This window comes from Bubalus bubalis, chromosome 16, assembly GCF_019923935.1.
Source record: "Bubalus bubalis isolate 160015118507 breed Murrah chromosome 16, NDDB_SH_1, whole genome shotgun sequence".
Classification (NCBI taxonomy): Eukaryota; Metazoa; Chordata; class Mammalia; order Artiodactyla; family Bovidae; genus Bubalus; species Bubalus bubalis.
The window spans coordinates 34,189,627-34,203,420 of record NC_059172.1 but is presented as its reverse complement, the minus strand read 5'-3'; the positions used below and the strand labels follow the sequence as shown (position 1 = coordinate 34,203,420).

Here is a 13,794-nt window from a genome sequence, read left to right as displayed (position 1 = left end):
AAAGGGGACTTAGAAAGGATAGAGTCCACAGAGTTAGGAGTGTGCAAGGAGACTGAAGAGGACTCTAGTTTACTAGCCAGTACAAGACCCTGCAAAGTACCTCCAGGTGCTTTAAAAAGGCACAATATATTTTATTCTCCTTTAACATAGCCAGGCACCATGCTAGTGTAAGGATTACAACAGAGAATGAGAATAGACATGCTCCCTACTCTCACAGAACTGATATTCTGTCCAGGGAAACAGGCAGGTAAGCAGGCAATCTGGAATACTGTGTGTGCAGCACAGACAGGCCTCTTAGGCTGATACCTAAGTGTGCCGTGTATAAGTATTAGCCAGGAGATGAAGATGAGTATGCTGTTCTAAAACCAGGACAGAACAATCAGTAATTATTAGAAGTGAAAGAACATGACACATTTGGAGATAGAAAAATTCAGCCATGTAGAAAGGTAGTGAGCAGGATGAGAATGCTAAGTGTTGTGGTTTGTGTTCACAGTATTTGGATGTAGCTCAGGTGGGAGCTGTCCTGCTGTGATCTCTTATACTCACAGCCCCACTAAACGGAAGCTGCAGTAGCTGTCTGTGGTATTTAAGGACTAAGGGCTGCCCTTCAGACTAAAGAAACATAAGTGGAGTGTTAGGGTCTTAGGGTCAGGATAAAGATCAGCAAAGTTAACCCCAAGGCTCAGCCCATCTCCATCCAGCAGGTGAAACATATCCCACCCCTGCCCTTGCCCAGGCACCAGTACCATTTTCAGTTTCATGGTATTTCTGGAGATTAATAGAAGAAGGAAGAGATGAAATGGAGGTGGAACCTCTGTCAGGAAAACAGCTCTATGTTGTCAGGTATGAGGAAGGAAAGAGATAAATCAAATCCAGGGCTTGAGTCCAATTCATAGGACTAAGGATATTTGGCTTGATCTAAGGAGGTCTGGGATATAGAAGAGCCCTGCCTGCTTTTGAGAGAAAACAAGTTCTTATGCCCATAATTCACTAGGTATAGATTTAGTCTCTTATGTAATTTGATCTGTGAGATCCTCCTACAACACTTCTTTTCTGCCCAAACCTACAAAGGAACAGTGGTGTGACTCCCAGGGTGTGACTCAGTAGTGATAGGACTCATAATATCAGAAGTGGGAGACAGACACTGAGATAGCTTCCCCACTAACACAGGAGGAAGTTAATCACCATAAGGAAGACAAACGTCAGAACAGAAGACAAGTTTACTTGGTGAGTATCACTCATTTTTTCATTTAAAGACTCCCCCTTTTCTAGAAGGAAGCAAGATTTCTTAACATGATTACACTTTATTTGCAACATCCAGTTATTAAAGCCAGTAAATTAGGAGGTATGGGTGAAGGAGACAGGTCTACTTTATTGTAAATCTAGAAATCATGGTCAAGATAATTTAGCCCTTGATGACCATGAGATTATAGCTCTTTTGCCTTTGGAGCTAGTTCTGTGAAGCTGTCCAATTTCAGATATGTCCTAATGAGGAAGCAGGCAGCTTTGAGATGACCCTGGTGAAGATTGTACACTATTAGGGTCTGGTCTGATATATCCAAAAAACAAGAGGCACAGTCAATGGAGCAAGTGAAGAGACCATCTACAGAGGCCTGAAAAGGGATAAGAGGACTGACAAAGGATGGTGGAGATCCAAGACTAACCACAGGGAGCAGCATCACTCCACTTAGGCCAACCAGGTTAAGGTAAGATGCAGTTGTCAGAACACAAGTGCGGGGGAAGGGGTAACTTTTCAGGAGCTGTGGCCTTTGGTAGAAAGTCACAGCACTGTCAAACGTGCCTGGCAGGAAGGGAGATGGGGAGTAAGTTCTTATCTCTAGTCTCATCTTATCTCCTGCCTCACATTGGTGGAGACCACTTAGAAACCAGAGCAGAAAACCACTTAGAGTAGAAACGACTTAGAAAAGCAGTAGTGCATAAATGTCAGCTTCTGGGAACACAGAACAGGATCTGAGGGGACAGATGGAGAACAATCAGCACAATGAAGAAGAAACCAAGACAGGTTCCCTCCAGCCTGACTTCTAGCCTCGCCCTACCTCCTCACCTCAGTCACAGGTTCCTGTACATCTTTTCCTTCCCAGCCCCACTGACCCAGCCTTTTCATCTTTTTCCTTCTACTCTCAACATTTTCTCTATCCTCATTCATAGTCATATCTAGGAGAACCTTGAGATGAGAGAAAGCCCAGCTCACTCAGAGGAATTCTGTGGGATAAAGTCACTACAACCAGCTTACATGAGTTGTCACCTTCCCAGCACTTCGGCTACCCAGGGAGAGAAATTCCAACGTTCTTTGAAGTTTATTGAATGCATCTTTGGTTTTACATATTAGTCATAACTGTCCAATAGTTTAGTCTTACTATGCCTCAAACACTGCCTTCTCCTTTAATCTTTATGACTTCTCTAGGACATACTACTTAAATTTCCTGTAGAATGAGGTCAACTGTATTTAATGAATGGGATAAAGAAATTTACCTCAAGTTCCTATTGCCAAGATCTGAAGTCAGGTGTGGAAAATTCCAAAGCCCAGACTGTTGACTGCTCTGCTATATTCATCCCAACAAGGGTCAAGATACAGAAGACAAACTTTGTTATGTGCTTCTTCCCTTGGCATTCCTCTAGTATACATAGGAACATTCTGGTATGACACATTAGACCCTGAAAGTATATAAAACTATTTTCATGTCTTCTTTCTAAATATATATCTCCCCCTTGGCCCATTATTATGGACTCTGAGTAAGGGCATTTCTTTGGCCCAGTGTTCATATAGGTTTCATGCTACCCTGCCCTGAATGCTATCTTTCTCTTTCCTGGGGAGAACTCTCTCCATTTCTGGAATCTTCTCCAAATTCAGCCTCCAAGAAAGTCATAGAGTCCTTGCAGGGATCTACCTTTGGGCAGACACAAACTGAGGTCCACTCAGCTCTCACCTATCAGAAATCACTCTGTTCCACCCTTTGGACAGTCTTCACCTGCCCACATCTATCTTGATTTGGCCTGCAGATTAAATACTTCAGCTCATTCAATAGCCAACACTGGCCCCAAGATTAAATTTTGATTTAGAATAGACTCTAGAGAGTCCCAGGGGGCTGTCACTTTATCTTTCAGCATCAATATATCTCTTATCAGTGGAGCCTTCACTCTGAATCTTGCCAATACAATTTTGAGAAATACTTCAGAGAAGACCTACAGAGTTACATAACTAAACAGTCACCTGTCTGCCTTAATTTTTATTGATGCCAGAACAGTACTCCTTGAGTCATACTGCATAAATATACTCTTACATTCCATTTAAATATGTATTTTGTCTTGTGTTTGGTAAACTCATGGACATAACACAGTAATAAACTGCTGTGACATTATTCTGTAACTTCAAAGAAATTTTATAGAATCTTATATGGTCAGTGAGCCTATTCATTATTATAGGACCTAAGAATATTCTTTCCTTATTTCTGGGGGGAAAAAGCTCTATCATATTTTGGGACAAAAGTGAGAAAGTGCATTTGTAACTAGCCATGCTCACTTTTCATAATGTCTGCTTAGCACCCAGTTCCTTCCAGCTGACTGGCATTCCAGGACTGGAGTCCCTGCATACCTGGCTCTCCATCCCCTTCAGCTCCATGTACCTGGTAGCTGTGGTGGGGAATGCCACCATTCTGGCTGTGGTAAGGGTGGAGCATAGCCTGCACCAGCCCATGTACTTCTTTCTGTGCATGTTGGCTATCATTGACCTGGTTCTGTCTACTTCCACTATGCCCAAACTGCTGGGGATCTTCTGGTTTGGGGCTGGTGATATTGGGTTGGATGCCTGCTTGGCTCAGATGTTCCTCATTCACTGCTTTGCCACAGTGGAGTCAGGCATCTTCCTTGCCATGGCTTTTGACCGCTATGTAGCCATCTGCAACCCACTCCATCATACCACAGTGCTCACTCATACTGTGGTGGGACGTTTGGGGATGGCTGCCCTCTGCCGGGGTGTCCTCTACATTGGACCCCTGCCTCTGATGATCCGCCTACGGCTGCCTGTTTACAAAACCCGTGTTATCTCCCACTCCTACTGTGAGCACATGGCTGTGGTCACCTTGGCATGTGGTGACAGCAGGATCAACAATATCTATGGATTGAGCATTGGCTTTCTGGTCTTGATCCTGGATTCAGTGGCCATTACTGCCTCCTATGTGATGATTCTCAGAACCATGATAGGGCTGGCTACTCCTGAGGCCAGGCTGAAAACCCTGGGGACATGTGGTTCCCACATCTGTGCTATCCTGATCTTTTATGTTCCCATTGCTGTTTCTTCCCTCATTCACCGATTTGGTCGCCAGGTGCCCCCTCCAATCCACACCTTGCTGGCCAACTTCTACCTCCTAATTCCTCCAATCCTCAATCCTATTGTCTATGCAGTCCGCACCAAGCAGATCCGGGAAAGACTTCTCCAAATTCTCAAGACAGAAACTAAGATCAAATGACTAATACTTCTCTTAAATAGGCTCATGGAGAAAGCACTTAAATATGGTGGGCAGTTTCCCATTTGGGAACTCTAGAGAGTCTGAGATGTTGGGTCCTGTGTTCTCTGGGTTTTGTAATTCCAAAGGAATGCTAAAAAAGGAAAGTACAGGCTTGTGGTTGCCAAGGGGGAAAGCATGGGAGAGGAATGGAGTAGGAGTTTGGGATTAGTACATGAAAATTATTATGTATAGAAAGATGAACAAGGTCCTACTGCATAGCTCAGGGAACTATATTCAATATCCTCTGATAAACCATAAGGAAAAGTATAAGAATGTGTATAAATATGTACAGCTGAATCACTTTTGTACATAATTTAACACTGTAAATCAAGTATACTTCAATAAACTTTTAAAAGATTGTATAGCTCTCAATTCTCAAGTATAGGTGTTTTTTCTAGTTATGAAAGGATATTTAAGCTATAGAGATGGCAAAACAATGACATCAGTAACATGAGTAGCAGTTAGTGTTTATTCAGCACTTAATTCTTACAAATACCCAGATATTTTATGAGGTAGGTTGCATTGTTCACATTTTAAACACAGAGCAGAATACTTGCTTTATGAACTATACAGAGCTTGACCCGCCTAGATCAAAATGTCCTGTTTGGAGTTTGTAATATATTGTGGTGCTACACAATATTACTTACTGGCTTTAACACTTAAATCCTAAAAACTGGGTCATTTTATCAAAGTGGGCTTAGCTGCAACGAAAGCATTTTCTGATCTAAGCCTTTAACAAATGAGATGCTGTTAAAAGTTGTATTAAAAACAAGAAGTATTCTAGTCTAGAAGCAGGCAGAAATTACTATACCTTGCAGGTGAGGAAACTGATGCTCCCATAAGTGACATAAACCAAGTGAACTTAGGGAGTTTTGAGAAGTAAAAAAAAAAAAAAATCAGGAATTGAGATGTTTGTTTCTAATGCTAAAGCTTTTAGCCTTTTTGATCCTCCTTTACTTCATTTGGGAAAGAGCTGAAGACCACCTTCCAGCATCAGATGTATATGTGCTCAGTCACTCAGTTATATCTGACTCTGTGACTCCATGGACTGTAGTCTGCCAGGCTCCTCTGTCCATGGGATTCTCCAGGTGAGAATACTGGAGTGAGTTGTCATCTTCTTCTCTGGAGGATCTTCCCAACCCAGGGCCCGTGTCTCTTGGGCTTCCTGCATCAGCAGGCAGATTTTTTACCACATTCTTCAATGGTTTTCCAAGGTCAGATGATTGTGCATTTAACATTCCCAACATAACAGCCATTAGCTACAACAATTATTCTCAGAAACTGGAGAGCACAGATCACCAAAGCAGTATCCTCCCAGAGCAACAGAGGGTAGAACTGGATTCTATTAATGCCCAATAACAAACTCCACAATTCCATAAAAGAGGCAAGAAGATGTTGAATATACTAAGCTTCATGTATACAAACTGTCACTGGGCCTGATATAAATGGAAGTAGTCAAATGCAAAGAAAAGGTCACTTCATGACAATCAGAAAACATGACTTTCAGTTTTCCTTTGGCTTTCCCAATTAATTGGAATAATTCCACTATCTATTGCTAATACTCCAGTTATTCAAATTAAGTGGAATTATTCCAATTAATTGGGAAAGCCAAAGGAAAACTGAAAGTCATGTTTTCTGATTGTCATGAAGTGATCTTTTCTTTGCATTTGACTACTTCCATTTCGGAGAAGGCAATGGCACCCCACTCCAGTACTCTTGCCTGGAAAATCCCATGGACAGAGGAGCCTGGTGGGCTGCAGTCCATGGGGTCGCTAAGAGTCAGACACGACTGAGTGACTTCACTTTCCCTTCTCACTTTCATGCATTGGAGAAGGAAATGGCAACCCACTCCAGTGTTCTTGCCTGGAGAATCCCAGGGACGGGGGAGCCTTGTGGGCTGCCATCTATGGGGTCGCATAGAGTCGGACACGACTGATTTATATCAGGCCCAGTGACAGTATCTATTGGTTTCCCTGGTGGCTCAGACGGTAAAGCAACTGCCTGCAATGTGGGAGACCTGGGTTCAATCCCTAGGTTGGGAAGATCCCCTGGAGAAGGAAATGGCAGCCCACTCCAGTATTCTTGCCTGGAAAATTCCATGGACTGAGGAGCCTGGTAGGCTGCAGTCCATGGGGTCACAGAGAGTTGGACATGACTGAGCAACTTCTCTTTCTTTCTTTCTCTTTAGCTATCTATTGAGATATCTAGAGTTCACTCTAATTTAGAGTTTCAATTACATTCATATTTCCTCTAGTATCTCTAACTTCCATCCCATCACTCCGTCATGGCATTTATTGTTCCTGAGTCTTATGTCTAAGTTTGGAGTCAAATGCTCTTAACTATAAATGAAGCAACCATAAGCAAAGTTCCATTTTACTCATTCCCACCATGGCTGGGGGCCAGGGGAAAATGTTTATAGGGCCAAGTATATGCTCACAGGCTCTCAGGGACATTTCTGTGGAGCACAAGAAAAGGCAAGACTCAGAACTCAGAACCACCTCTAAGACTAGTTTTAATATATCATCATACCACCAAGTTAACCTCAGGAGAAAAGTTAGAAACATTCTCCTTCAGTACAGAACATTTTATGAGAGTATCCTCAAGGGAGTTAAATAATTTGAACCCAACTTACGGCGTTCTTCCTCTTGAATTCAGGCTAGGAAGCATGTTGGTGGCCATCAACGATGATACATACTTATTCTGGGTGTGGATTTGCCTTCTTGCCAACAGAGCCTTGGCCAGCACTCCTATTTGAGGACTTCCTGAGTGGGATTCATAGGCAGGACATCCCCCATGACATAGTACTCAAAGAACAGACACTTCAGACAAGCAGGATAGGGCTCATGACCATGGGACCTACTGGTAGTATCACATTTCCTCACCAGCCAGAATCAGCTGGCCTCACAGAATACCAGAGCCATCTTCTTAAAAAAAAACACAGCTAAAAAGCAGCTCAACAGGCAGCACTTCACAGGGCACTTTGCAGAAGTAGAGTCCCAACCTTTAGGACACAGCCTATGAACTGAACCAGACCTCTACATGGTGCTAGCTCCCCAATAGGAAGAATACAGGAGTCTAGGAACAAAGGAGTAGATACAGAAGTATTCCATGTATCACTCCCAATGATCTACTAGGGGAGTTTTTCTTCCTTTCCCTGCAAATCTTGGTCCTACAGGATTAGAAGTTCTGGTCCTCAAAAGGTGGTAGACTCTTGCCAAGGGACACAGCAAGGGTTCTACTGAGTTACAAGTTACAGCTTGCCATCAGGCTCCTCTGGACCCCTATGTCCAGGAACAAACAGCTAAGAAGGTGAATTAACATACTGGCAGAAGTAACTGCTTATAATAATGTGTGCCAGTAAAAATTTGTATGTGCAGAAGTCAGGTCATCCCCTGGGGCATTTTGTCATGCTCCCTCAACTTAATTGTAACCATGAGTGTACATATGCAATAATCCCCAAATAAGAACCTGAATAAGGTTTCAGCCCCCTCAGGAATGAATGTTTGGATCACTCTACAGGCAAGCCATCAAGATTCATGATGTTGACAGCTAAGGGTGAAGGGAATTCCAAATAGGAGAGAATGAGTTAACAGTTGTGGCTCTGAGCAGAATTTTAGAAACTGGGGCTACAGAGTTCATCCATAGCAAGAAAGGCCTATGGAAACTATGGTGAAACTTCTCCTAAAATCTGAAGTAGATCTGCGCAATGTAAGAATGCATTGCAATGGCCATAAAACAAATGCATTTCAGATTTGACTGCAAGGAGCATATCTGATTGACAGCCTCAGTCATTGTGCTCTGGAGTTTATGGCATTGCCTAAGCTCTGGTTATGAGCTGCTTCCAACCATTGGATGAGCACAGCACTAATAGGGCACAGGTCTATTGTAGTGTGATATTGGATTCTTCATGAGCTCTGTTGGCTTACGATGCAGCTTTGCCAAAGTGGTCTCAGAAATGATAGCTTATGGTGAACGATGTCAGACTCATGATCTCTGAAGAATATTTAGCTTCAGGACCAGAGACCAGGTTTGATCACTCAGGTCTCTTGTACGGCAGAAGTTATTACAGTGAAAAGAGACAGAGAAAGCTTCTGACACAGACATCAGGAGGTCAACAGAGAGTGCCCCTTGGCATTGGCAGGTTGGTATAAACCCCCGACAAGTCTCCCCTTTTTGGGGCTGCCTTCAGTCATTACAAATCACCATGAAACTGCAGAGCAGGGCTCATCACTTGCTTAACACAGAGCATGTCACTCATTAACACAAAGACACCATAGAGTTAATAAAGTAGAAAACATATACTGAAAAAGCAGAGAGGCTAGAGCTCTCTGAAGATCCTGGATGAGCCTGTCCTGAAGATCCTGGATGAGCCCCCGAGATGATAGCTTATGGTGAATGGTATCAGAATCATGATCTCTGAAGAAGATTTAGCTTCAGGACCAGGGACCAGCCTTGATCACTTAAGAGCTTTTGTGGAGCAGAGTTTTATTAAAGTGAAAAGGGACAGAAAGCTTCTGACATAGACATCATAAGGGGGATGGAGAGTGACCCCCTCCCTAGTCTTAGCAAGGGAATTATATAGTTATGACTGTGAAGAAGGCTGAGCGCCAAAGAATTTGAACTGTGGTGTTGGAGAAGACTCTTGAGAGTCCCTTGGACTGCAAGGAGATCCAACCAGTCCATTCTGAAGGAGATCAGCCCTGGGATTTCTTTGGAAGGAATGATGCTAAAGCTGAAACTCCAGTACTTTGGCCACCTCATGCAAAGAGTTGACTCATTGGAAAAGACTCTGATGCTGGGAGGGATTGGGGGCAGGAGTAGAAGGGGACGACAGAGGATGAGATGGCTGGATGGCATCACTGACTCGATGGACATGAATCTGGGGGAACTCCGGGAGTTGGTGATGAACAGGGAGGCCTGGCGTGCTGCAATTCATGGTGTCACAAAGAGTCAGATGCAACTGAGCGACTGATCTGATCTGATCTACAATAAATCAAAAGAATGTCTCAAGGTTGTAGAGATCTCACCAGACCCACTCCCACAATTTACATCTTACCATATCAGGATTAGTCAGAAGGTTTTCAAGAAGGAGAAACTGTCCTCAAGCAGGATACATTGTTTTTACATAATCCTTAGGAATGAATGTAGAAAAAAAGTTTGTCCTTTCCTCCTCCTTGAGAATTCCAGACCCCCATCTCCTTGTGAGCCCTAGACCCAGACTTAACCTGCCTAGGAATTGACTCTCTCATTAATACACTCAAGTCTAAGACTTTTCTTCTCTTCTTTCCTCCTTTCCTCTCATATCATAACTGCATTGTGATTTTATGGTTCCTCCAGCCTCAGGATTCCTCTATCTTACTTCATGGGCATTTAGATATGTCTACTTCTGACACTAATTTAATGTACCATCAGAGTGCAAATTCTAATGCAAGTATGGTAACTCCAACTGAAAAATCAACTTGTGTTCACAGGTCAGTCCTGTGGGGAAAGCTAATACCTCTGACTATACACCTGATGGAGAAAATGTTTACATATTGAGGTACAGGGAAGTTTTTTTGGCTTATACATGGTTCAGCTTGAATATGGTGTGAACTCAAACCACCTCATTCATGACCTATGAAACACAGAGTACGTGGCCTTTAACCATTAAGGGAAAGAATGTCCATTTCAAAGCAAAGGATGACTCCCTTCATGCGGTTTTCATGTTAACTCTCCTTCAAAGGTAAGATTTCCTTCCCAGACACCAAGTCTCTGTTGTCTACCTGTATACATACTGTCTCTTTTGAAACTTTAAAGAAATTTGCATGTCACATTTCTACCTTATCAGATCAGAAAAAGGAACATGAAACTATGTGGAAACACATACAACTGAACAGTTTCTTATATGGAGATGAGAGGCTTTCTCCTAGGCTACAGTCCTCAGTTTGGCTCAAGAAACTCTTTCCTCTTTTAAGTTGTTTATTGATTACATCCATCAATAATCTCCTGATGAGATTCTCCTCAAAGACTGCTCTCAGACCTTGGAAAATGAAAGCTGTGTAACTGTCACCATCCTCAATACATAGATTACCAATGCTTTTTTTCCTTACCCTGAAACAGAGAACATGAGGGATGTTCTAGTGCAGATAAATCTGAAGGATTTTGTGTCAAAAGTGTCCTCAATGTCCTCAAACATTCAAGTTCAATGTATAACTGAAGCAGAGCAGCTGCCTTGAACTTAACAGGCATTTTCACCTTCACCTGGTGACTCAGCTGGTAAAGAATCTGCCTGCAATGCGAAAGAGCTAGGTTCACCCCTGGGTTGGGAAGATCCCCTGGAGAAGGAACAGCTACCAACTCCAGTATTTTGGCTAGAGAATTCCATGGGGTCACAAAGAGTTGGACACCACTGAGCGACTTTCACTATTCACAATGCCTTATAACAGGGGTCCCCAACCTCTGGGATCCAATGCCTCATGATCTGAGGTGAAGCTGATGTAATAAAGTGCACAATAAATGTAATGCTCTTGAATCATCCCAAAACCATCCCCCACCCTGTCCATAGAAAAATTGTCTTCCAGAAAACTGGTCAATGGTGCCCAAAAGTTGGGGATCGCTGCCTTATTAGAAGGCAGGCAGTTACAAGAATAGCTTGAGACTGCTCTAGACTAGCAGATTGAGGAAACTGAGCTGAGACAATGTCAGTTTTCCCCATAACAGCTTGTTTTTAAGTGTCTGGTTACTACCATTGAGTTACCACTTTGAGTTTTCATTCATAAGTTGCTCCTCCCTCTCACTCCCAACTGTTGTATGCAGAACATATGGGAAGAGAGTGTAAAGGATATATTACTAACTGCTTGGCCCTTGTCAAGACAAGACTTCTGAACAGCTCTGGGTTTTTAGATGAAGCAGACTAAAATACTGCTGGAGGTACCTCAGCAAGTTGTGTGGATGACCAACGTGAGTTGTTTGGACTTTCTTCTGAAACGGGGGCCTCTTTCTCCAGCTGTTCCCAGAGGTTTTCCCTGTCTTCATCTCTACTGAGCCTACTCTGAAAGTGCCTGTTACTTATTTAATAGCTATTACCTAAAAGAACACTCAGCCCCAACTTAAACTTTGATATTAGAACATTTATAAATCATAGGATGATCTTCACCCATTTTGGTTCACAACCACAAGTATTAGTGCCCCCAGCCTTCTTATACTCTTAGGACTGACAAGTTACACAAGGACATTTCTGCCCACAAGTCTGCTTTCTATTAGGCATAGGTTTTGTTCTTTTGTTTTGTGGGGAAAGGGAAGATTCACTGTCTGTTTTTGGTGCCTCAGACTCTTCATCCTAGCTTGACAGCTGCAGTTTTAGAATTCTCAGCCTCTATAATTGCATTAACCAGTTCCTTTTAATAGCTCTCATATGCTTACTCTACTGAACCTGCTCCCTGGGGAACTGAGTGATCCACACTATGGTAACTATAATAATTTAAATTGCATGCCCACACAGGGCCCTTTCTATTTTCCATCTGTTCTTGGACTTCTCTCAATCCGGTTAAGTCCCTATGACCCCAAATACCCTATTCTTTTAGGACAAGCAACTTTTGATTCCCCTTATTCCTCTCTTGATTGAGGACCAGTTTGGTGGAGAGGAAACTAGGAGGAGAACTCCCAATTTTCTGAGACTCAAGTTTAGTTGTTTGTTTTCATTAAAAGTGTAGGAATTTTAAGTTTATACCTTTAACACACTGTGTATGTTAACTGGATTTGTTCTTTGGTTTCTAGACCTCTCTTGCTTTGACCTTGCAAGTTCAGACTTAAGGAAGTCACCTATTGACTTCAAGCACCAGTTAAAGGATGGAGTCTATTATCTCTGGTCAGAGTTTTCATTCAACACAGGTTTCGCAATGAGGACACTGAGTTCAACTTGAGATCTCAATGAGGACATTGAGATCAACTTAGGCCCAATAAGATTACCCAACTGTTGAGACAGATGTCTATATGGTAGAAAGCTATTTTCCTTTTTTCATTTTTTTTTTATTTTTTAACATTTTTTTTCTTCTTACATTTTGTTTTATTTTTTAACTTTACAATATTGTATTGGTTTTGCCAAATATCAACATGAATCCACCACAGGTATGCACATGTTCCCCATCCTAAACCCTCCTCCCTCCTCCCTCCCCGTACCATCCCTCTGAGTCGCCCCAGTGCACCAGCCCCAAGCATCCAGTATCATGCATCGAACCTGGACTGGCGACTCGTTTCATATATGATATTATACATGTTTCAATGCCATTTTCCCAAATCGTCCCACCCTCTCCCTCTCCCACAGAGTCCACAAGACTGTTCTATACATCAGTGTCTCTTTTGCTGTCTCGTATACAGGATTATTGTTACCATCTTTCTAAATTCCATATATATGTGTTACTATACTGTATTGGTGTTTTTCTTTCTGGCTTACTTCACTCTGTATAATAGGCTTCAGTTTCATCCACCTCATTAGAACTGATTCAAATGTATTCTTTTTAATGGCTGAGTAATACTCCAATGTGTATATGTACCACTGCTTTCTTATCCATTCATCTGCTGATGGACATCTAGGTTGCTTCCATGTCCTGGCTATTATAGACAGTGCTGCGATGAATATTGGGGTAGAGGTGTCTCCTTCAGTTGTGGTTTCCTCAGTGTGTATGTCCAGCAGTGGGATTGCTGGGTCATAAGGCAGTTCTATTTCCAGTTTTTTTAAGGAATCTCCACCCTGTTCTCCATAGTGGCTGTACTAGTTTGCATTCCCACCAACAGTGTAAGAGGGTTCCCTTTTCTCCACACCCTCTCCAGCATTTATTGCTTGTAGCCTTTGGATCACAGCCATTCTGACTGGCGTGAAATGGTACCTCGTAGTGGTTTTGATTTGCATTTCTCTGATAATGAGTGATGTTGAGCATCTTTTCATGTGTTTGTTAGCCATCTGTATGTGGAGAAATGTCTATTTAGTTCTTTGGCCCATTTTTTGATTGGGTCGTTTATTTTTCTGGAATTGAGCTGCAGGAGTTGCTTATATATTTTTGAGATTAGTTGCTTGTCAGTTGCTTCATTTGCTATTATTTTCTCCCATTCTGAAGGCTGTCTTTTCATCTTGCTTATAGTTTCCTTTGTTGTCGAAGAAACTTTTAAGTTTAATTAGGTCCCATTTGTTTATTTTTGCTTTTATTTCCAATATTCTGGGAGATGGGTCATAGAGGATCCTGCTGTGATGTATGTCGGAGAGTGTTTTGCCTATGTTCTCCTCTAGGAGTTT

The 13,794-nt window shown here is 42.4% G+C and overlaps 1 protein-coding gene across 1 annotated transcript; it reads left to right on the top strand.

Moving 5' to 3' along the window:
* Positions 1–3,533: 3,533 nt before the first annotated feature.
* On the top strand, positions 3,534–4,572 carry LOC102403255 (olfactory receptor 52M1). Its single transcript, XM_006062016.3, has one exon. The coding sequence runs from the start codon at positions 3,534–3,536 to the stop codon at positions 4,485–4,487; it is 954 nt and encodes a 317-aa protein (XP_006062078.2). The 3' UTR covers positions 4,488–4,572.
* The last annotated feature ends 9,222 nt before the right edge of the window (positions 4,573–13,794 follow it).